The sequence below is a fragment of the Trematomus bernacchii genome, unplaced genomic scaffold, assembly GCF_902827165.1.
Source record: "Trematomus bernacchii unplaced genomic scaffold, fTreBer1.1, whole genome shotgun sequence".
In the NCBI taxonomy this organism is placed as follows: Eukaryota; Metazoa; Chordata; class Actinopteri; order Perciformes; family Nototheniidae; genus Trematomus; species Trematomus bernacchii.
In genome coordinates this window covers 633,881-659,402 of record NW_022987620.1, presented here as the reverse complement: position 1 = coordinate 659,402, position 25,522 = coordinate 633,881, and the positions used below count along the sequence as shown (strand labels likewise).

At 42.0% G+C, this 25,522-nt stretch overlaps 1 protein-coding gene across 1 annotated transcript; it reads left to right on the top strand.

Moving 5' to 3' along the window:
• The first annotated feature begins 960 nt into the window (after nucleotides 1–960).
• LOC117484279 (neuropilin and tolloid-like protein 2) lies at nucleotides 961–25,311 on the top strand. Its single transcript, XM_034132753.1, has 10 exons — nucleotides 961–1,458; nucleotides 6,684–6,740; nucleotides 6,996–7,139; nucleotides 10,606–10,854; nucleotides 11,638–11,685; nucleotides 12,159–12,286; nucleotides 15,404–15,632; nucleotides 19,839–19,952; nucleotides 20,100–20,230; nucleotides 23,413–25,311. Exons 1-10 carry the CDS (start codon nucleotides 1,449–1,451, stop codon nucleotides 24,196–24,198), a joined length of 1,896 nt encoding a protein of 631 aa, XP_033988644.1. The 5' UTR covers nucleotides 961–1,448; the 3' UTR covers nucleotides 24,199–25,311.
• Nucleotides 25,312–25,522: the final 211 nt, after the last annotated feature.

Here is a 25,522-nt window from a genome sequence, read left to right as displayed (position 1 = left end):
CACATCACAAGTGATTCAAAGCATGGGGGCGAAAATACAGTAATGATGGTCAATAGGTGTGTGTGTGTGTGTGTGTGTGTGTGTGTGTGTGTGTGTGTGTGTGTGTGTGTGTGTGTGTGTGTGTGTGTGTGTGTGTGTGTGTGTGTGTGTGTGTGTGTGTGTGTGTGTGTGTGTGTGTGTGTGTGTGTGTGTGTGTGTGTGTGTGTGTGGGGGGGGGGGGGGGGGGGGGGGGGGGGGGGGTGTGTGTGGGTGGGGGGGGAGACAAATACAGTGAGAGATAAAGGAACGAGGAGGTGGTGGCACGCTACAGGCTGTGTGAAGCTGTACAGAGAGAGACAGATTAAAACCGGAAACAAGCTGTTTCAGCTTAAAAAACAAAAGCATGGAAATAAAAAAAGTAGAAAAACATTTTGCTGAGAGTTTTAGACGTCTAATTTAATGCAATGCATATATGATGTGGACACTGCTAGAACACCCCTAAAGACACACGTTTTAGGGGTTTTATAGATGCTGATTTATATTACAGGCTGCCAGTAAATCAGAATTGTCCAATTGCTTGTGATCTGCAAGGGCTTTTTATTCCATGTACATTATCTGAGACCTTAATTCGTCAATGCTAAACACGAGCTAGGGAGTTTGGTAGCAATAACTGGCCAAAATAAATCTGTACTAATAATGCACATTTCTTCATTTGCAACCTGACCATTGTCCCCTTTTATATAAACCATTCATATTGAAATGATACATCCCCCAATAATAAGCCCATGACGTAAATCAAAACTGTGTTGTGTGAGATTCCTTTGAATAATTGCAATCTCTCTAACTCAATGTTTAAATGTTTTAGTTCGCCAGTGCCGTTTTATTTTTGAAAGGTATGACCGGAAATTGAGTGTGTTGCTTCTACATTGACGATGCTCGTGACAAGCCACTCATTGATGTAAGCAGTGCCCACGGCTTAAATGAGCCTCGCTCAGGATCGTTTCTTAGTTCAGACACGGACGGAGAGCAGACAGAGACAGTCTCTTCTCCTCCCCCTCTTCCTCCTCCGTACTCTTCCTCATCTCTCTTCTGTGTCTCTCCATCCATATGCGTCTTTTGGATACCTCTAGAGCGCGTCAGTCCGCCTGGATCAGTCCATCCTCCCTCCACATGTCCTCTCCACTGTAGTCCCACTGGACGCTGTTTTTAAGGTGATGATGGTGATGATGATGCCTGGCTAAAAGGCTCGCAGCAGTCTTCATCCTCCAGCCAAACGCAGCGGGAGCGCCGCCTGAAGAAGAGCTTGGTGCTACTGCCTTCCTCTCTTGGAGCGATCTGCGTAAATGGATTTATGTTTGTCGAAGAAAAGTTGGATTTTGTAAAGAGCCCCGTGGACACGTAACATGGACAGATTCGGAGTGCGTTTGTAGAATCGGTGCTTTTGTGTTGGAATCACACCGGGAGAGGAGATGCACAGAGGTGAGTTGGAGCCGAGAGAATCCGAGATGCGCGTCATGGTCCAGGGTGCGCGTTGGGCAGGAATATTCCACAGTTAATTATAAACTATAATTGAATGTACTTGTTTTTGGTTTTTGTTTTGTTTTTCATCACAAGAGATGGTTTGTTTTCAGGATTTCAACCATGCAATTAGAGTGGCATGAAATAATAAAATACTGAATATCGATTAGTTTAATCTATCGTAAAAAAGAGACCGCTAATGCAATAGATACATTGGAAAACATTGCATCTCTCTTTGCTATATCTTTATTTCTCTGTATTTGATGTGTTTTTTATATCAACTTGCCATCTTGTGACTTGTGTTTCAATCTTGCTGTTGTATTGCCCACATAACTGATTGCAATTGCCACAAACCTAAGTGCTATTCAAGATCCAGCATGTTGGTTAGCCTCACACATTTCTACGATTCAGCAGAAGCCAGCCAGGTTCTTCTGAGTTTGGTCGGTTTGAACCGGCTAGATCGGCGTTAATGTGAAAATAAACTGAACTGATGATTGAACATGATTCCACACTGCTTTTGAGAATTTCATAAAATTAAAAAGGATACGTTATTGTAATGTAAGGCTCCTATATGCTGGACCAGTTGAGCGTAATGTAATAATGGAGCAGAACCAGTGCAGCCAGTTTGAGGCTCTGAGGTGTGCCTCTGCCGGGCTACGTGAGTGCAATGCGATTCTGATTTATGATATCGCACAGAAAAGGGCAAATCTATTTGAAACCCATCAGGGAGCATTAAGTGTTTCCTATAGCGGACACTTACCGTCTACATTTATCTCACTGACATAAAAACATGTTGTCCATCACACTATTCTACCCCAAAAAAGTGGTCACAGACAGAAGCACGTTTGCAGGTTTCGGTTTGAAAAAGGTGCCAATTTTTTCTTTAAGAATAGTTTTTATTGTTAATCAAGCCAAGCGCTTTGGTTTGTTCTGATATTTATTTCACAATAATACATTTATCTCACTGACATAGTTTGTCATAATGTGTATAAAATTGATAGCAGATGCTAGGGTGGACTGGGGATGGTTGCAATACTTTTTTCATTTCTCTCATTTACTCGGAGACTATTCGGTCGAGAACCATCAATTTGTTATATATTTAAATTACATGTGTTCTCTAATTAGCCATTCCATTTAAATATGATGTTGTCTAAAATATATATTTGAAAGGAGCAAAGTCAGATGTTGCAACAGACCCTGAGACAGTTGCAATACACATCATGGACTGTTGAAACATGTGTAAAATAGGCCTACTTCTAAATACACTATTCATCCTCTGCTGTGATCTGTGCCATGCATAAAGTGCCACTACTTCCACAAGTTTTTTCGTTAAGTGTGTGATTTTCCACATTTTTGTTTTTTTAAACTGCACTTTCATGTTTGGAATGTTCTAGCACTTTTTACGTTGGTTTTATTGTTGGTAAAAATAACACATTTTCATCGCAAATCACAAACGAGGTAAACAAGGTCAAATAGCTATTTTCAGGGAAATAGCTATTTGATCTTCTGTAAACTGTACAATTTTCAATCATCTTACAATAATTTTTAAAAAGGCATCTATAGCTATGTATAGCCAAAATGCCCATCTTTTCAATAGTTTTCAATACAGTTTAAATATTTACAGTACAACAATCAGCATATTTAAAAGACAATGGAGGCCAGTGATTAACACAGGTTGTTGATCTGACACAATGAAGCAAGATGATTATACTTTTCCTCTTAGCATTGCTTTGGTCTGGCTCTACTCTTTACTGACTGGTTACATTACATGTCACTTGTTAGACGCTTTTATCCAAAGCGATTTACATACTCAATACTGTGGGCAATTAATCCCCACAGGAGCAATTTGGGGTGAAGTGTCTTGCCCAGGGACACAATGACATGCTGACTGCAGTGGGGTTTGAACCTGTGACCCCCTGATCCGAACACCGACACTCAACCCACTGCACCACACGCCTCCTACATAAATTATAAGCTTATTGGCTATGCAAAACATAATGAGGGTCTCACTCTTATCATCATGAAACATTTTGAAACAGTGACATTTTGTGGCCCTTTTGGCTCTCCATATCTCCGACTCCCGCCCGCCATTGCCTCGCGCCATCAACAACCGAAGACGCTCAGTGAAGCTTATTGAATCTTTGTTGCTAGCCGTTTACTACGGTAGCTAGCCATGAAAGTAAACAGGTAGGCTAGCTAGCCGTAAAAGTAAACAAGTATGCTACATTTATGTTAATTGTATGTTCGTAGGCAGAGTTATCTAATCATTTGTAGGCCTGTTTGTTCGCAGCAGTGCACCACCGGCACTAATCAGAAGTTATAACCGAGAGAGGCTATAATTAGCTCCTAAGCGACCACAGGTGTAGCCCACATGTAGCCTGTCACCTGTCATTCCACAATGGCGTCATTCTTAGCTCTTAGCTTTACTGTTGTAGCCCCATTATTATGTAGGACTATTATGTAGCCTGTTTGTAGGAGTTAGCCTTTTCATTTAGGCCACTCATTTGGACAGGATACAACAGAACCCCACGTTATCAGGAATTTAATATCCCAATCCCTCCTCCGTCCGTCCTGTGTTACAGAAGGCTGGTGGCCTATGTGTTGCTTTATTTTGCAAGTCCTTGTCACATTTAAGGTAAAAGTAGAAGATTATCACCGGATTTTGGCTTTGTTATAATCAAAAGGAAATGTCATGACCCAGAATAGCAGGGTAATTTTTCTTTTTTTAAATGAGCAGAGGCCAGATAAACGTCTTTGTTTTTTGTTGACTTTTAATGTGAGGAATATTTGTTTTAAGGACTTTACTTAACTTCCGGAGGCAGCAGCAGATAGAAAGAGTTATGCCTGTTGGATGACCTGTATTACAGCAAACCACTTCATCATCTAATGTTATACATACACTTTCAAAAGAGGGTTTCTTTGTGTTGAAGTGACAACTCTGTTTAGCATGTGATTTATTTATAATATTACAAAAGCTGTTACAAATACCTGCATAAATTATGCAACTGTTGCCTAATAACTTATTTTAAATGATGATACACATTCCTACCTCTGCAGCTCCAGGCATGTTTTTATCTCGCAAGTACAATAACTGTTCAACAAAACTGTTGTTTATTATTAACCCATATCATTTGAAATGATCACAGATACCTAGCTTTTTTTCGAGGGCAACATCATGGAACAGCGTCCCTGCTATCTACACAATTTAATGAGTTTATTATATATATATAATCTGGAAAAAATCCTCAGTAAGAGTGAGTTTGGGTGGTCTGCTCTCGTTATGTGCCTGTGGTTGTTTAAACTCCCACCTACGATACTTCATTGCAAGATAATGGAGATAGAAGTAATGAGGAAGCCGTAGCCTGGGGGCTGTGTGTGTGCGTTTCAAAACGAGTCCATTCAAACATGGTATCGGTAAACATCGGTAGTATTCAACACTTATGTTAACCATGCATTCCCCTTCATTAGACCCCCCGCTCTTTCTCTTTCTTTCCTGCTCTCTCTATCCCTCTCTCCTCCACCCTTCTTCCCTGGGTGCCAGTATGCAACATGCCACGCTCACGCTTGCTCCGTAATTCGATGTGAGCGGGCCAACCTATTATGAACTCAGAGGGGATCAGGTCTACGGTGGCTTATCAGAGCGAGGCAGCGTCCGGAGCTGTAACATGCCCGCCCCCCCTTTCAGTGCAGATATCGCTGTAATACAACATATTTAACCGATTGTCTTTAGCCGTGCTCAGCCCAAATGACTGCTGTAAACTTTGGAGCCTGTAATCCTGTGATTCTGCTAATTTTTCTGCTGCCTAGAGGCTACAGATTAATAGATTGATGGTTTAAAACTATCTTGCTGCTGCTCATATTTTTACTGGTAGTATTACCGATATCCAATTCCACTGCAGAGCTACTACTTCTAATGCTGTCACTTCTTCTGTCAGTAGATTTGTTGTACTTGGTTGTAGTTAATGCCTCATTTGCATATTTCACCATACAATACATGTCTTTAAAGGCTATTTTCTCCAAATGTTTTTTTTATTATAATCTAAAACAAAAAACCTACACTGTAAACTTTCTAGTTTCATTGCTATCCAAAGTAAATACAGTGACTTTAATCAGATATTATTTCTAAAAACATGGTGTAAATGGTTCTGTTTTTGAAAGTGATAAACAGAGATATCCAAAATGCATTCCCAAAAGAAAACAATGATAACAATTCATGAATTATCATCCAAGAAGAACATGCTGTCTGATGTCACTTCACTAATCGAGCAAAAGATGCTGAATATCACTGGTGACATTGAACACATAAAAAGCAGTGATGGAAAAAAGTATCCAAATGTGTTACTTGAGTAAAAGTACTAATACCACACTGTAAAAATACTTAATTTCAAGGATAGGTACTGAATTGAGAATGGTACTTAAGTAAAAGTTAGGAAAATTAGGACAATTAACCTGAAGTATTCAAAGTAAACATACTCATTGCAGAAAAAACTCTTGCTTTAAATATTTGAATAGCAAATCTTGACATTTAAGAAGCCGGAACTGCGAAATATTAATGAACAAAAAACGTATTATTACTTAATTTTCTGTTATACCACTCATGGTTTTAATGACTTTAATATATGTTGGGTGGTTTAATCTATATACCAAATATTTATATTTTAAAAATGTTTCCTAAGTACCTCAAATGTGTACTTAAGTACAGTACTTGGGTAAATATAGTTAGTTACTTTCTGCCACTGATAAAAAGCATGTAATAAATTCAGGTGTATGACAACCTACCTCAAAGTTAAACATGTTAACATCTTCTAGGCAATCTTTTGCAGTCTTGTAGCTCCATCATTTTTAAGAGGGTTCATCACTAACAGTAAATGTCCATCTTGTATTGGCAATATGATTATATCCTAGTATTAAAAACACATGCCTTCATATGATTATATTCCCACAGCCATCCTCCTCCTTTCTCAGCAACACATTTTTAAATTAAATTAGGGATTTACTCGAAATGTGTATTGATTTATATTTGCTCCTTATTCATCAAGGTCAGGTTGCATCAATATTGCAGCTGTTCACACGTGTTGAAAGGATGTACATGTATCTTCTTTCCAATGTTGAACACAAGGACGGACATAAACGCATTATTAGGTCACCTGTGGCTTATGTGTTGTATCTTTTTCCTTTTTTTACAGCGTGGATACTCTTCTTTCTGATAGAAGAGGGTTTTGCTCTGGCACAGCGAACTAAAGGTAAGCTCCAGCTCAAATTCTCTTCTCTTGCAAAAATGCTGTTATGAAAGTAAGCAGTGTAAAGCAGGAGTATTATTTCTATTCGCATCACAGGGCAAAATGGTTTATTCTGTTCTGCCTTTTCCCCGTCTTTATTCCCTGCCTGTTTTTTCCTCCTTCTCACGCCAACCCTCTTCCCACTCTCCCTGCCTTCCAATCATTCGCTCATTGATCCCCTGACTCAATAACCCATCTGTGCGTCTGTTCTGCTTCAAGATCTCCCAAGCGACCATGGCGCCCAAACCCCCAACCAGAACGACTGCGGCACGTGGGTCCGCAACATCAACGGTGGGGTGTTCACGTCGCCAAACTACCCCACGACGTACCCACCCAACAAGGAGTGCGTTTACATCCTGGAAGGTAAAACACACGGCTCATTTTCATCTTCATTTCCTGCTCGATGCAGCTGTTTCCCGCCTCTCAGCCTTACTGCCTCCTTCAGTGAATGTCGTTAGTCTGACTGACATCGTTTTATATAACCTCGCCCCTATCCCATCTTCTGTTCCTTCGCCGGTGGACAATCAGCTTGACATTTTTCGAATGAGTTTGTTTCACCCCACAGATATAACCTCTCTGAATATGATGGAGAGTGGCGCTGCATTGTGGGTAGCCCCCTGACTTTTGGCCTAATCAGAGTAGTGCTGCGTTTATCCCCATTGGCAGTGTGTGCCAGAAGACTCTGCTATTGAATAAAAAAAATATGAACATCTGTTACACAACTGAGCTTTGGTGGCGTATCGCTGGAGCGTCCTTGTCAATGCTTTCCAGAAATATCACATCCATCAGTAATTTAGTGGCCTGCCACACGGGAGACATAATGGAATCATTAGCGGCTATAGGAGATGAGGTCGGGGGTTTTGGCTGATGTGTTTTCACACTAAATTGATGAACTGTTTGTCCATGAAGTTGATGTATAGCCTTTAATGAGATGTGTGAGCTACTCCTCTGGCTGTGGTGTGGAGTAGATTAACACATGGCTCGAGGGCTCCCCCTGTGGATAAATCAAGCCTACACCTATTGTTGATGAATAAGCCTTCATCCCAGGCAGCCTACTGGTGTGTGCAAAAGAACACCACAGTGGGTCTGCACGCGACAGATGGAACCTATCATTTGGTCTTGAATGGCCTTACTCATATCCATATCCGAGCTCCACTCTTGAGCCTATAATTCTGTTGCAGAGATGCTAACGTTTGGCACAAGCGCTAATCAGAAAGCTTTGTAGTCATAATGCGTGGTTAGTGAGACTCACCAATTATGTCAGTTCAGCTCAATGCATCGAGTGATTATCAAGCTGTGTGTGTGTGTGTGTGTGTGTGTGTGTGTGTGTGTGTGTGTGTGTGTGTGTGTGTGTGTGTGTGTGTGTGTGTGTGTGTGTGTGTGTGTGTGTGTGTGTGTGTGTGTGTGTGTGTGTGTGTGTGTGTGTGTGTGTGTGTGTGTGTGTGTGTGTGTGTGTGTGTGTGTGACGGAAAGTTACACAGAGAAAGAGGCTCAACACGCCAGGGAGTGAACACACAGGAAGTGCAGGCACACAAGCTGCTCACTGAAGCAGAAAGGGAAGGCTCAAATTCAAAGCAGAGAACAGAGACACAATCTCAGCAGCACACTGTAGCGTACGCATGTAACCGCCCTTGACATTGCTCTCTTTTTTTCCGATATCGTGGCATGTTCAGCTTCTCCTTGCCACAGATGATTCACAGCCCCCCCCCCTATCCTTAGCGTCTTTATTTAGTACGATTCATATCCCAAGGCAGGCATGATTTTCCCTCGTTAAACACTTCCTGTGAGCTCTGTCCATGCAGTATGGAGACATGCTGTGGATTTGTATGACGAGTGACTTGTGAACAGTTCATGCTGTGGATGCAGTGTTCTGGATTCACCGACTGAGAGATAGCACTGCTGACATATCAGGCCCTGTCTCTGTTTGTGTATGCTTCTGTAAGTGTGTGTGTGCATCTGTGTGCATGCAACTGTGTGATGCATCCCTGATCTGTGGATATGCCCCTTTGAGTTTGCTTGATGTTATCCGTAAAGGATACGATAGTCAGCTTGTTCTGTTCTCTCATGATTTATGCATGCATTGGTCATACATGCTTTTAATATTGTCAAGCATGATTGAAAGGCGCAAACCAAAGCATGAACAACGTGTGGATGATCTTATAAGGTTGAACATATATGTATTATCATATCCTAAACTGCATAATCTTGCTAGTATGTAAAGATAGAGCAGGTACTTTATCCAGTCCACCAACATGAGAATATTTTAAGTTCAAGTAAGTACATTATGTGGTCTTTAGTCACGGCTCCAAAAGTAAGAAACATTTTAAAATTCACTACTAATAATACTTGAAATGTCCGATACCAGTTCTAAGTGATACAGATATCGATAGAGTAATGCATTTTTGATTGCTTTTTTAAATGAATTGTGTTCCCACCAACTGAATGGATGCTCTCAGTTGCCTAAAGTGCAGCCATCAATCATCCCACATTCCAGATGATTTTTACACATTTTGAAAGTGTTTGAATTATTAAACTATTTATTTATACCATGCTCAACTTCACCGAACCACAGACTGTAAAGGTTGTAGCAGCTATGGTAGGGGGCAAATCACACCTTGCATTAAATAAAATAACTCAAGGGGAGGGTCAGTGGGTCAATCCCCAACCCTGCAGTCGACATGTTGAAGCGTCCTTAGGCAAGATACTTGACCCCAAATTGCTCACATATGCATATATACAGTTAAATGTATGTAAGACGCTTTGGATAAAAAACCTCCAGCTAAATGTCATCTAATGTATTTTTCTTCTTTGACTGTAATTTATACAGTATATACGTATATGTACATATATATATAAAAAAAAATGTTGTGCAACCAGTGCCTTTATTGTAGAGAAATAGTTGTTATAGAGAGACAGAGAGGATTTCATGCAGCAATTGTTCCAGAGCCGGATTCGAACCTGTGTCCTCCGCTTGGGGACCCAGTGCATGGGTCGTGTCCTGGTTTATTTGATTGGATTCTTGACCAATACCGAGAACCCAAACCCAGCCACGCCAGTGTTGAGCTAAGGTTATGCTTCCTCAGGGCTGATCTGCAGCAGTGCATGCTCCCTTTAGTGCTCCAGGTGCCCAATATTGCTCCATCATTCTGTCTTTTTGCATTAATATCCTGTCATTGAAATTCAGCTCTGTCTGAGTGCCAGAAGGCCATCACTCTAACAGATAGATCAAATCAGTAATGTTACAAATTCCATGTTTGAGAGGGGCTTTACTTTCCTTCACGTCACTCTTAGCGAACTTCTGAAAAGTCAGTTGAGGGTTACGGCCCGTCCACACGGCGGCGTGCGTTGAAGCTTCAACGCTGCTTCCCATTCACTTTGAATGGGGTGACGTCACGCTTTGCCGAACTGCATTGTGGTTCCGTCGCTTCGCTTAGCTCGCGTTGCTCGCTTCAAAAGTTGAGAAAAGTTCAACTTTTCAAGCTACGACGGAAGCGGCAGCCAATCAAATCATATGCCAGTACAAGCTCTAGCCAGTCAAACCGCGTGCTTGTGTGTCCGGGGCGGGAGATTCATGTGATTGGTTGTTGGTCGAGCTTCAGACACGCCCGCCGGCAAGCTTCAACGCACGCTGCCGTGTGGACGCTGCGTCAGACGTAACAGCCCAAGTGTTCAACTTCAAAGTCCAGATTAACTCATATTTGACTCTTCATGCTTTTGATTCTATCCAGATTGTTCTTTGTCCTGCAAAATACAAGATTGAATTTGTATTCCGGTCATGGATTTACCCCTATTGTTCCCTTTCTTTTCCCCACTCCCTCGTTCCCCAAAGCTCTCCCCAGACAAAGGATCCAGCTGGCTTTCGATAAGAATTACTACATCGAGCCATCTTTCGAGTGCCGCTTCGACCACATCGAAATCCGGGATGGGCCATTTGGGTTCTCGCCCCTCATTGATCGCCTGTGTGGGGGAAAGAACCCGGGACTGGTCACATCGACGGGGCGCTTCATGTGGATCAAGTTCACTAGCGACGAGGAGCTGGAAGGACTCGGATTCCGGATTAAATACACCTTCATCGCAGGTCGAGTCACTTCAACTGTGTCTCTGCAGGGGATGTTGTTACACAGTACACTAAACTACATTTATTTGACAACCCACTTTTCAGATTAACATTTCGCATTAAAAAAACATGTGATAAACATTTAACTAAAGATTAAACCAGTGCAATAACTGTTTGGGAAACAAAATGGAAACATTCACCAATATATTTCTAAAAGTTAAGAAAGAAAGTCTTAAACATGAATAATTATCAGATCTTTGTTTGTCTACAACAGTAAAATGCTGCTTGATGGAACAATGATCACAATATAATAATGTGACATATAAACACATCAAATGATAAATCAGATATGGAGGGTATTTCTTCTGAAATTAGTGCTTTTACTTGATATGCTGTAATTACATTTGCTGATGAAACTTTGACCTGAGTGATCCAATCTCTACCAGTCATGCGACACCCTTCTTCCCTGAAACATATTTTCTCTTGTTGAACACCAGTAAAGATGATTTAGCATGGGCTAGCTGGACATCCACAGGTTGCTAACGGGCCCTCCAACGTCATAGCCTTCTTTCTTTACTCTTCTTGCTTTACAGTAGACACACGTTCCACATCAGAGCCTTCTGAATCCAAAACCTAATATGCCTGAAATCAATGTCTCCCATCAGGCGACCGATATTAACTTCAGAGAGACCCCTTTCTGCGTTATCTGGCCCATTTAATGGGATCTTATCTTGTGTTCTCTGCTTACCAATTTCTGCTGTGCGGATTGAGACTAATGTGCCTCCCAAATCTTATCATTTTTAGACCCTGATTTCCATCTGCACGTGGGCGGACTGCTAAACCCCATCCCAGGTAAGCTCTTCAGAATTTGCGTTCGATCCTTTTTGAAGAGCTCCTCTGTGCTCAGAAGCTTACCGGAGGCAATCTCTGCGTCTGACATGAATGCTGAACGCGCAAATGTACCTTGACAAGCACACAATTGTAAATGAATTGAACGCATGTACATGCACACACATTTAAACACATGAAGGAACACACTGTTTCTTTTTTCCTCACTGTCTCTCTTGCCTTTGTTCCTCTGTCTTCTTATTGTCTTTGTCTTATCCGCTGTGCTCACTTCAATTCCACCTTAAATCCTTTGCTTCTTTAAATAAAACCCTGTATCTGTCTCCCTGCCTCCTCTTCCCATCGAACCATTTTCCTTTTGCTCTTCCTCCTCTCTTTCTCCACTTTTTATTCTATCTTCTCATGTGCCCCTATTTGACCTTTCCTGTCTTCTCCTTCGTCTTTCCTCTCCCCTCCACATTTCCTCTGTCTCTGTACAGACTGTCAGTTTGAAATGAGTGGATGGGATGGGATTATTCGCTCCAGTCAGGTGGAGGAGGAGGAGAAAGTGAAGCCTGGTGACGCTCTGGACTGTATCTGGACCATCAGGGCTCCTCCTCAGTCCAAGGTCAGTACAAGGGAACACACTAGTTCTCATTGCTTCTATTTGATCCCATAACCTATGTTTGGTTCTTTCCAAACTCTCCATTTTAACATAGCTTTTATGCAAATGTTCAGGTTCATATTTGGTTTTATTTGTGTCTCTCCTGTGACATGTCTCCGTGCTTTAATGTTCAAAAAGCTCTTTCTTTTGCTCATACTGCCTGTGCTGCAGCACCTCTTTTCACCCTCTGTCTGAAACCAGAGCCCAGTCTGCTCTGATTGGTTTGCTGGCCTGCTCTGTTGTGGTCAACCACTAAAAGATGTCCCGTCCCTTAGCCAATCATGTGGGAATGTTTTGGAACACTAGCCAATAGAAACATGAGAGTAAGTCATTATGTGAGGCAGGGGGGGGGGGAGAGAGAGTGTGTGTGTGTGTGTGTGTGTGTGTGTGTGTGTGTGTGTGTGTGTGTGTGTGTGTGTGTGTGTGTGTGTGTGTGTGTGTGTGTGTGTGTGTGTGTGTGTGTGTGTGTGTGTGTGTGTGTGTGTGTGTGTGTGTGTGTGTGTGTGTGTGTGTGTGTGTGAGAAACTCCTTCTGGGGGAACTTAATTAGTATTCAAGGACCTGCTCCACTGAACTATTTTGCACATCTTTTCCGAGGGCTTTTCATAAGCAGAATGTTTCTAACTGCACTCATGGTTAAAATGATTGTGACGTGTGGCAATGGTTTGAGAGGCTTTTACAAATTATACAATATCTCATTTGTGGTGAAGCATGCCGTCTATCCTAGAAAAGATATGAACAGTCATCCAAAATAAGAAATCTGATGAGAAATAGTTGAAGGCTTGTAAACAGAGATAAATTAGGGGTGATGTTCTGAATATAAAGAAGAACCGCTCTAAATCTAAATAGCAGGGTAGTAAGCTTTTAGTATCAACATCAAATCTCCCTTTATACTGTTTTGTCTTGTGTACTGTCATAGCAAAGGTGATGTCAGTGCATGTTTCTGTGAAGAATTCCAGTAACAATGAATGTGTTTGTCAGGGGTTTTCCTGAATTACATATTTTGTAGGAATATAAATAGCATATAGTTGTGTTCTCGTTGAGAAAATATACTCTGGTGGTCATGTCTGTACTGTGGATGTCATTTAATACACAATGGGTAGTGCTAATACACAGAGAGCTTGACACATTTATAAAATACAGCCCTGAAGATTTATTAACAAATCAAGAGTGAAAGCCCGGTAATGTGTGCTCTCATAGGTTCAGATATAGAGTGGATATCCTAAACGCCACTGAAGTTCCAAACATACCCTGCCTAGCCTTGATTCAATGCTGCTCTGCTTCCACCTCACGGCTAAATGAGTCATCAGCACGCTCCTGTGCCTCCGCCTCGCCATCAACACACACATTCATGCACATCACATTAAGTATAAAACAGCAGCTGACACAAACAGTCACAAATTACATAATATACTGTCACATAGGGTATTGTTAGCAATTACACAGTATACACTCATATGTTTAAAAAGTCATATGCATACACACGTAAACATTCATGCATGAAGCTCGGCCTAACATCTCTCTCACACACAGATGATCCTGTCATTTCACTGGTCAGACATGTGCAGTGAGAGGCAGCAGTGAAGAGGGTCTGAATTTAGCTACAGCCTTGAGTCGCCGCGCCAGATATTAGCTCGACCAAGCAGAAGGAGCAAAGCTGCAGACTCAGCAGCAGCAGAGCAGCCTCTTATGCTGCGTGGTTACAGGTGCCTGTGGGCTGAATGTGCTGAAGTTTAATCTAAAGTTTTCAACCTGCGGGCAAATTCTCATCACGTAATTACCGCTGAGTTAGTCAAACAATTCAAAGACATTATTTTCTCATTACTTGGCAGGATGAGATTTAACACTTAGGTGCCAACGCTGCTGTGAGGACAGGTGGCTGGACAAAACACAGGCTGTGTAGGCGAATTGAACAGAGCTTCGAATCACAGTAGGAAAAGAACAGCTGTAAATGTAAAAGAAGATATCAACATTTCATGGCTTACTGGGACACAACAGATCAGAGTAGGGATATGAGGAAAACATATGACGACGTTGGAAATTGTAATAAAGATATTACTTGCAATAAACAATGCAATATTATACTGCCTTTCGGCTGCTTTCAGTATAGAGTGGTGCAGGAATGAGTTCCAAACCCTGGAAATGAGTTTAAGCATTTCCGGGCTCCCTCTTCTCAAAATCAATGATCTTTTCAAATAATTGTAATAATGTCTGTAAGCTTGCAAGAATTTCCCCTTTTGTTCTTTGACATAAAATATGTCAGTGAATACCAAATTGGTGAAAGTCTGAAAAACAGCGGTTCCTAACAAATCGCCAAATGAGACTGCTAAATGTCATAACTCCGAACATTAGCCACGCATGTGATCGTTTATAGCCCAACATGTTAAACTTGTGTTTTTGCACAGATCTTAATGTACGCAACATTTCAAACCCTAATGGAAATATCACATTGCTTAAAAAAAAACATATGATTGTGTTGAGAAATCACAATTATGATAATACTTACCAAGCGATATGAAGGGTTCTCAACTCTGACTTTCTGCTACTGTCAGTACACGTCTTAAATACAACAGTTTCTCCAAGTGAGCACACAGTCCCTGCGGCTTTCTCTAAATTGAGACACATCCCAGAGAAAAGAGGAGACTGAGGTAGACGTAACAGACCACGACAGATATTTTTAGACTGACTTTTCTCAGGAGCCAGTTATTAGTGTATAAATTAAGCATGCTTGCATCACAAGTTATAAAAGATTTACATTATTTGATTTTATTGTCCATCAATACATCTGTGGTCGATCTTCTTTGTGGTTAACCCTGTCCCTATCCAAGCATGCTCTCGTGAAGACATAGGCAGATCGCCAATCTATCAAAGGGGTTCTACTCTGATCTTTTCCTTTCTATTCATTACTGGTGTCTGGATGTTTTAAATTTGCTTTCCTGATTTAATGCAGTGCCATATTTCCCATGTATTTGCCTCCATTAAGAGTGCAGTTTCTGAATGTCATCAGACAGCTGTGCCATTTATCTAAGTCTTACCGGGAGTCATGCCCTTCATTTAATTTGCTCCTCCTGTCTGTTTGCAGATCTACCTGCGCTTCATGGAGTACCAGATGGAACACTCCAATGAGTGCAAGAAGAACTTTGTGGCCGTGTACGACGGCAGCAGCGCCATCGAAAACCTCAAGGCCAAGTTCTGCAGCACCGTGGCCAACGATGTGATGCTAGATAACGGAGTGGGAGTCGTGCGAATGTGGGCTGACGAGAAGAGCAGACTCAGCCGATTCCGCATGCTCTTCACCTCATTCGTTGACCGTGAGTACAACATACCTCAGCGTTGGCCGTACTGGCAATATCTTTTCTATTCACACACTTTAAATGTTAAACGCTTTTTGCTATTACTTAGAAGTTCATTGCCTTCCCTTTGTGGCTCTCAAATAAGTGGTGCAGGGATGACTTATTTTTGTAGGCTGACCCCGGTAGAAAGCGTCGCAAATTGTCCATCAATGAAAGCCAATGGGATTGTTCCATTGGATTTTGGAATATTGTAGAAAAAAGATCTGAGTCAAACCAAAGTTAAAGCACATTTTGTTCAGCAGGGTATTTTCCACACCAACACCGCTATGCTAAAGGCAGCTAATGTTCGGCGTGATGACGTTTAGTAGTCTCATTTAGCCTCTAGATATTTACTGACGTATTTCATGTCCTAGATGAAAACAGGAACATCTCCAAAGCTTGTGTTGCCCCACCTTATATCGGGAGTCTATCTAAAACCATTGACCGAAGACAAGGGAACCTGGAAGTGCTCAAAAGCTAACTCATTTCCATGTATAGGTCTCATTCCTGCACCACAGCTATCTCTTCACTTATTACAACAGGGTGAGCTTCATTACACAGTGATTGATTTTGAACTGATTGTTTGTCTGTTTTGCCTGCATTACACTTAAAACTCATCTTTATGACGAACAGGACAATACATCAAGTGATAGTTGAATGTGAACCCTTTTTTTCCAAAGAAAGTCCAGAAACATGAGCACTCACTGCCTCTGTGCAAGTCCCTGCAGTGCAGAGCCTGTTAGCCAATACACCCACATCGTCTTCCTCTCTATGATACGTCAGCTGACTTCCTTGGAGGCAGCCCATCACGTCTTGGCTCACAATTTCGTGGGTTATTTATAAATTATATTGCATTACTTTCCATAGGTATTAAGTACAAAGTGAAAGAGAACTGCCTGCTTTGTCACAGTTAGATCTGAATGTGTTCAGAATCATACTGATCGCTAATAGACAAAGCTCCATTCCAGTTGCCCCTCATAACTCTCTGTGTGACACTCTGTAATGGTTTAAAAGCTGTATCCACCCACACACAGAAACAGATACAAGAACAGTTGATTTATGAGGTCCTGCTTTCTGCCTGCATCAGTAGGCACTATCACACACTGTGTATCAACTGTCAACTCCGAGAGGAAAGCTAATTACACTGTGCCATGTTTATAGCATAGATATGAGAAAACCAATTATTTATTCCAGGATTTTAAAATTCCAGAAAGTAGAACATGTTTTTATGTGCATGTCACATCGTGATACAGTGGCTATTATAGGCCACTTACAAAGGAAAATAGGAATTTATCTATTTTGGTGAAAAGAAAAGTAGGGTTAAGTTATCTCATGGAAGTATTAATACATTAAGTTTGATCATTTCTGAAGGACAAAAAACGTTCAAACGGATGCTGTTCTCATAGAGTAGCAGGAATTAACATTCTGGAAACACTTTTTCTGTTAGCACCGTAATATTTGCATTAAATGCCTGAATAGACGGAGAAATTAATTACCACATTCCACTGCAGTCCCAAATCCTATGTGAATGCTAATGGTGTTTTCATCAGCAAAGCCAGAACCATTGCAACCTAATGGCCTTCTAAATTCAGCAAGGGTGTATTCTTTTTTTTAATCTGAGAGTCCTTAATACCGTTTGGATCCTCATTCATTCTGATCACATAGTTCATTTCAGAGAGAAGGCTCTTGAATCACCCACAAACTTTATTTCTTCAGAGTCAGGGACTGTCTCAAAGTTTACTTGGAGGTAAGAGGGAGCCATTCATCTTTGTCACTCAGAGAACAACTTGAGGTTTGCCTCCTGCACTTTGTCTTCTTAGCGCCCATTTCCAAATGGCGCCTTTTTCTCTGAACCAGCCTCTTATTTCAAATGTTTCCAATGAGAACAGAGCATGTCGTCACATACAGCCAATTCAAGAAACAGCTCTTCAACAGGCGTGGCTGTTTCTGTGCGATCGCTCTGAGCACAGAGTTGAACTTTTTTTTTACTTTTTAGAAAAGGGCTTGTGACCTCACTGTAGAAGTTAGAAGAAATGCTTGTCAACAGCAGTGATACATTATTGAGATATCGTTCTCATTGAAACAATAAAAAAAGCACTGGGATTGTTTTTTGAAGGAAGATCTGCCAGCACCTTTCTCAGAGAAAAGGGTGCACAAACCCATAATGTGCTATAATCATCCAACAGAAGCACCTCTAAATCCAAAATATTAGGATGCTACTGAACACACATACAGGCACACTGGCATACACACCCATTGTGAGTATGTGAGTGTGTGTGTGTGTGTGTGTGTGTGTGTGTGTGTGTGTGTGTGTGTGTGTGTGTGTGTGTGTGTGTGTGTGTGTGTGTGTGTGTGTGTGTGTGTGTGTGTGTGTGTGTGTGTGTGTGTGTGTGTGTGTGTGTGTGTGTGTGTGTGTGTGTGTGTGTGTGTGTGTGTGTGGAAGGAGAGTGGGGGTAAGAGGGTGAAGCCTTGTTGACACCCTGTGTGAAAGGCGACATTTTGAAGGCGGGACACACGTAATGGGTTTGGAAGCGATCACAGTGTCAGAGGAGAGGCTCGGTCTACAGGGAGATAGATGGGGTGGACCCTCTCACTCGCATAAACACACACACACACAAACACACTCACACAATCACAGTGGACCTCGGAGCAGAGGGTGAAGCTGGTGGAGTGGACCACAGTCTGTTTCAGCTGTGATAAAGACTCAGAAAGTGTGTCAGCGGCTGCAAATCCAGAGGTGTGAAATTGGGGGAAAGCGGCTGGTGGAAGAGAGAACAGGCCAAAGAGACTGAAGGCTGGGTATAATGTACAGGCCTTCTCCTGTCATGATGCTCTTGCTGTGATACTGATGAAGAAAATAAGGAGAACTCCCTCCATTTTTGTAGTAGGGAAGAGGGCGTGTGCACTTCCTGACTGTTTTTGGCATCATCTTTTCTGTCCGTGCTTTTTGATATCATTTTGCAATCTATCTTATAATGTTATTTTTCAAGATTTGTACTATTTATCTTTGTCTGTACACATGGCATGTATTGAATGTCTGTCGGTCTTGGTTGAGGGCTCTCCCTTCTGTTACGCTGACTTAGATTTCTTCCTGTTTTTATCCCCTCAAAATCGTTTTTGGTGGGAATTGTTCAAGTTTGTGATTTAAGATTTAGTGCTACAGGGATCAGTGAATGAGGAAAGGGAGGGATAAAGGATGGAGGAAGGAGGAATGGGGAAGGAATATATGGTCGAGGGGTTTGGGGGATGAGGGTAGAAGGGACGCAGGGATGATGAGATGAAAGGATAAAGGAAGGGAGGGATCTCTGTTTTTGACTTTAATATATCAAAACAGAAAAATAAACTTTGTATTAATGATCAACAGTTCACTTTGTGCCTGCCTGCTACACAATTCATTGGGCCAGAATACAAAATAAATGAAATATTATGCATCTGCTTATCAACAGACTTCAGCTATTTCTATCCCCACTCCTCTCATAAGAACCAGGTTTCCCTCACATTTTGCTGCAGCACCAAATCGTCTACACCAAACCCTAGCTGCGTTTTCCAAACCCTTGCAGCCGCTCCTTCAGCCTGGCAGTGCATCGATCTCCTGAGCCCAGCAGCCAGCCTCAGTTACTCGCCATCTCCGTCTCTGCCAGCACAGCCTTCATACGCCAGCAGTCACTTTAATGTGCGCTGTCTCACGCCACTTGCTTGAACATTTGTACCACACATGAAGCCATTTCAACTACCACCCCACGCCATGCTTTTCATCTTTTCCATATTTCTCCTTCCCTGCCTTATTCTTAGTTTTCCAGCTTCAACTCCTCTCCCCTTTCTCTCATCTTCTCTAACTCCCTCGACATGAAGGCTGCAGCTCAGTGAAGCTAACATCTCCTCCCCTCATCACCCCCTGATGTCTGCAGGAAAGGATGATGTATGGCCTTGTGTGGACTGCCTTCACATTTGTTTCATCACAGAACAATAGTACTTTTATAACCTGCCCCTGCAGTCTTCTACAGCGACATTATCGACCTTTTATTTATTGTTCTGTTTTCTCGTTATCCTCAAAATAGCTTCCAGTTCCTTTCAAAGAGTATCATCATTTACCCAGCACCGTCAGACAGCTGCTTTCCTGCCGTTTATTTCTCATTTGTAATGTTTTTACCCCTTTTCTCTCTGTGTATTGTCTTTTGCCCGCAGCCCCCTGTTCAGGCAATTCATTCTTCTGCCACAGCAACATGTGTATTAACAACTCCCTGGTGTGCAATGGAGTTCAGAACTGTGTCTACCCATGGGATGAAAACCACTGCAAAGGTAATCTTCCTCTTCCTGCCAACCTTTACCAAATATTATGGTTGAATAGGATTTATTTCTGCAGGTTTTCGTAGGCTTGGTTTGCTATTTGTTCTCTTCATTTTGTATCATTCTTTCTTCCCTGTCCTCACCCTCTTCTTCCTCCAGAGAAGCGATCTAAGGGCATTTTTCATCAGATCACCAAGACCCACGGCACCGTCATCGGTGTCTCGTCAGGCATCGTGCTGGTTCTTCTTATCATCTCCATCCTGGTCCAGATGAAGCAGCCGAGGAAAAAGGTAACCCACCCTCTGTGGTTGACCTTTTGTTCAGCAGGAACGAGGAGACACATAATTGAAAGTGATGTTGAGGTGCTATGGAGACTGAGGAGAGAATACTAAATACACCCGGGGGTTTCACACCATTAGACACCATTTAAAGGATAATGCAGTTTAACATAGGTGGAAGCAGGGTTGATTAAAACGCAGGGAGTTAGAACAGAACAAACTTTAATTATTGGAAATATATGCAAAACAAACAGAACCTAACAGATCTTCCCTGTTACACAGCAAACAAGCCTTAACAGAAAACCAGGACTTCAATACAAGCAGAACTAATGAGGGGATAGAGTGCGGGTGTACAAGAGGTCGGGTGGTTGAAGGGCTAATGGGGAACAGGTGGCACTAATAAGGCTGGGACAAATAATACAAAAACAGGAGGGAAAACACAAAGGACAGGAAGTAAAAACAGAAAGCAAATACAAAAAACAAGATCATGACAACAGGCGATGTGTAATTTCAAGGTTATTGTCTCTTTTGTTTAACCTCCTATTAACTTGTCTCTGTTATTTACATGTGGCTGGTCCATTGAGAATTTTGTGAGAAAAACGGTGTCATCATTCTCTTAAGCCCTGCCCCCCCCGATATCGGGGGGAAAAACGCGTCATCTGAGGAAACAGTGTCTGAGGGCATCTTAATATTTAATAAACTATGAATGTTTTATATCCATGTAACGGGAAGAAACTCATCTAACTGATCTTTTTTTTTTTTTTTCCAAAATAAAACCAGGGCTGCCAACATTTGAGTTCAGCTTGGAGTGAGATTTTTTTTTTGGTGAACCGAAAAAAGAAACGTTCATGTGTACAGTGTTACAAATGTATTGAACATGTACAAACTAGGGTTTCCCATTAATGTACCGGGCGCTGCATATAGGTGTAAAACAGAGGTAAAGTGCTATTTTATAAGTGTGTCACCTCCTCTAGGGGCAGGGGCGGACTGGCCATTGGGAATACCGGGAGTTTTCCCGGTGGGCCGGTACCGAAGTGGGCCGGTCGGGCAATTCACTGTATATACTGTATAGTATAATAGTAAAGTTATTTAAGATGATGCCATATTTATCGAAGATTTACATTATAAATATTCCCCAAAATTATTCAAAAGCATATTCTTCAAAACTCCTTGCTGTAGTATGACCACCAGGAGACTTGATGTGTGTAGTGAGTTTGGTAGTAATAAGCTGTATAATAGTGATTGAATATTATTGTATTCTCTTTTTTCGGAGTTGCACTTTGCAGACGGTCCCTGACAGAGACCAATGTAATGTGTCCAGCTCGGAGGACGGCGCATATTGGCTTTTCTTTTTCAAAATGTGATTGTAGTTCGTTGTCAACCTTAACCACGGTACTTAGGAGACGTCATTTGTGTCTGAATAACGTTTTGTTCATGAGTTATTGATCCGTGAAATCAGAATCTCCCAATATCGTTCCAACTTTACTGAACTAAGCCAAAAGACCGTCTCATTTCGTAGACCGCTCAGTTTGCTGTTCCTTCACTTTATTTTTATATTTATATACATTTATTTTGGATGAAAACTTAGCGTGAGGAAAGGCAAGTGTGGCGTGAGTGCGTGAGATATGGGTTAATTGCGTGACTCTCATGCTCAATGCGTGAGTGTTGGCAGCCCTGATAAAACCCACAATGCTAACGCTGAGCCTCTGAATTAGCAACGAGCGAAAAATGCTAACAGATTACTGCACCGAAAATCACTCACAAAACCTTATTATTTATCTTTTCTGCACTTCCAACACATCGATTCACATCGTGAGGTGACACAGAATCGATGGGTACATACATTATCACTCAATGATACGAACTCGCGACTTTATAAACAAAAACAGACATCAAAACATGTGGCGCTAGGTAGCTAGAAACGCTAACATGGCTTACCTGTGTCGTAGTCTGGTCAAAAGTGGTCTTCAATGGCATTAAAACGATAAAGACGCTGCTGAAGTTAATCCATAGGTTAATCCAATGTGTCTGTGTCCCTTTGAAATGATTTCTGATAATCCATAAGCAATAAAACTGCTTTTCCGTTTCCAGATGTCAGAGGTAGAGTATAGGTTCGCTCTGATGCAAAACTGCATGCGCGAAGCCCTCACCTTTTTTTTTACCATGTGTGTGTGTGGGGGAATCCCCCTTCGATTATATTGGCTCTAACGGTCAGAAAGAGGTGTCAACCATCAAAATCGAGCAAGGGGGGCCAGAGATATGGAAAATCCACCCAAATGACCCCAGAAGTGGTTTCTTTTTGCTAAATCTCTCTAAAAAGGTCAAATGTCAATTGTTTTGCATCAATCCTGATACAGGGTACTTATTATATGTTGTACTTTGGATTCCTAAAGCTTTTAGTCTACCTTACCATCATCCAAGGGTGGTTTTCACTATAAGTAAAAAAGGATTTTTGGACGGACACTATAATTTACAGTTTTTTACTATGTTCAATCTGAATTTTCTTTAAAATAAAAAACATCTATATTGATTCTGACTTTTCTACATCCAACTCACAGGTTTATCATTACTTTGAGAAAAAAGATTATTAATTTAACCCTTTTAGAAGGGAAGATATGGTCATTTGTTCTGGGAATGTCATTTTCGAGCCTGAGACCTGAAAAACAGGCTCAGGGCTTAACAGGTTAATGGGTTTCTCTGGCATGACTCCCTAACATTTTGTAAAAGGTTGAATCTAGCTGAGCTGCTGTATTCTTAACAATAAGTAGCTTATTATTTAAATAGGTGAACAAAAATCACAAGAAAACTAATATTATGTCATTGATTACCCATTAATAAAAGGAAAAAAATAACACAAATATTTAAAAGGCAAGATGTTTGAAGTTCCTATATTAGGGTGGACATTTATTTTCATCCCCTTTAATCCTACCACCTTTGTAAACTTTAAATATGAAACCCCTGAAATCTTACTATGATATATCATTTTGTACATGTATTTGTTATACATAATCAGATTTGATGTACAGTGGTCTGGCAACATAGAAACGATCTACCAACCATAATCGGCTTGTTTCAAACGTTGCTAAATTGATTAGTACACAGAAATATGTGACATCCCTTTTTATCATTGTGGAAACTACAGGCTTTCTAATCCTTAAATCTTAATGGTCTAAATGGATATCCTTCTTCTCCAGGTGGTAGCTCGCAGGCCCGGTGTTTTCAACAAGGCGGGCTTCCAGGAGGTGTTCGACCCGCCCCACTATGAGCTCTTCTCTCTGCGTGACAAGGAGATTTCCTCAGATATGGCCGACCTGTCCGAGGAGCTGGACAACTTCCACAAGCTGCGGCGCTCCTCCACCATGTCCCGCTGCGTGCACGAGCACCACTGCGGCTCGCAGGGCTCCATGGCGACCGGCGGCGGCGGCAGCATGAAGCACAGCCGCACCACCCTGAGCTCCATGGAGCTGTCCTACCACAACGACTTCTCCAAGCCACCTCCCATGAAGACGTTTAACTCCACGTCCAGCTACAAGAAGAGCTGCTACGGCTACAAGCAGCACTCACAGACTCACGACTGCGACCAGCAGGTCATCGAGGACCGCGTCACAGAGGAGATCCCGTGTGAGATCTACGGCCGCGGTGTAGGAGGAGCCACGGGTGGAACCATGGGAACCATGGGACCGATGGGAACCATGGGAACCATGGGAACGATGGGAGGAGGACCGTCAGGGATTGCAGGAGGAGGGATCGGAGGACCGGTGGGGATCACAGGAGGAATGGCGATGGCAGGGGGAATGGGTATGGGGGGAGGAGTGGGCATGGCGGGAGGAGTGGGCATGGCGGGGCCCAGTGGCATCGCTGGAGGGATCGGCGGTGGGATGGCAGGAGCCTGCGGAACCCTCAGTGTCCGTGGCAACAGCGCTCGCAACAGCACCACAATAGTTGACCCAAACCAGCGCTCCATGTCCATGGACTTCTAGACGGGGAACGGAATGCAGGAAAATCTTGAATTTCACTCATCTGAAGAAAAGACAGAAGAAAAGAAGACAGGAGGGTCACAATAATCTTAAATTGATCACTCCTCTTCCCACTTCTGCCTTTGCTTTTTAAACAGTAATAAAATAATTGCACACTTAAGGATCTTCTCTCAAACAGTCGCCTGAAGGTTGGGAAACGAATAGGGATCAAGGATCCAAAAGACACAAAAAAAAACGGACTTATGGTTCCATTATTAAGGATTCTGAACGATGTAGGGTGCAGGAGACATCTTATCTCTCCTCCGGTCTAAAACTCATGTCATCTCTCCGTTTCATAAGAAGAGGGTTCTTGCATGCAGACCCAGACTTCTCTCTGTTTGGGAGCCGATACGACCAGGTAACCATTCAGAAACAAAGAGAGAAAAAAGATGAAGACACACCCGACTGAGTTTCTACATTTATTCACCTGCCATGCACAGATATATGATATATAGTGCGTCTTCTAATAATTTGAGTCTTTCTTTTTTGTCACTGTACTGTACTGTTAAAACCAGTATATATCCAGCCTCATGACGACGCTTGGCTTTTAACTCTTTAATCTTTTACAGATGTTGCTCAGATGATTTAATGATGGTGATGATGATGACGGTGATGAGGCTGATGATGATGACGATGTTAACAATGTGATATAACTAATAATTCTGTAATTTTAATGGTTACCTTACACATAATTGGAAGGTAAACTCCATTCAGTCTCTCCTCAGGAAGAGCACATGTAGAGACTTATTTTAGTAAGAAATACAGAGAGAGAAAGGTCTATTCTTGCTCTGTGAGCTTTATAGCATATGGGCGTTATGGCTTTGAGTGATCATTTATGGAATATAAAAATGTGTGGTTGTGAGTCCTGGACTGAATCAAATTAGCAACCATCCCACTCCCAAACCCCCTTAGCAGGAGAAAATATAATTTCTCAATTCCCCTCATGAACTGAGTGTGTAAAACAAGCACAACCTGTTTCCATGAGGAGACGGACATGTAGCCTAAATGGGATTTATGATTTGAACCACTGGTTGTATTATTTCATTCTGTTGAATTAAATGAGAGCATACTCACCTCCCTGTCTGAGCTGTTCTGTTTCTTTATCACAAAGATAAATGGCCACACACCTAAGATGGATATGTCACAACAAGGTAAGACACATATTGTTTGGCAGAGAGGGTCCTGGAGGAAGCCCCGTGTCCCTGGCCACATTAACCAGCTGGGGGGATTCCAAGGCGCTCCCAGGGAGACATTATCCCTCCACCTGGTCCTGGGTCAGCCCCTCGGT

What these genes read in the sequence shown, in the direction of transcription:
- LOC117484279 (XM_034132753.1), top strand. An exon ending in ACTGCTAAACCCCATCCCAG is followed by an intron (nt 11,686 to 12,158) that starts GTAAGCTCTTCA and finishes GTCTCTGTACAG; the next exon opens with ACTGTCAGTTTGAAATGAGT. An exon ending in TGAAGCAGCCGAGGAAAAAG is followed by an intron (nt 20,231 to 23,412) that starts GTAACCCACCCT and finishes CTTCTTCTCCAG; the next exon opens with GTGGTAGCTCGCAGGCCCGG.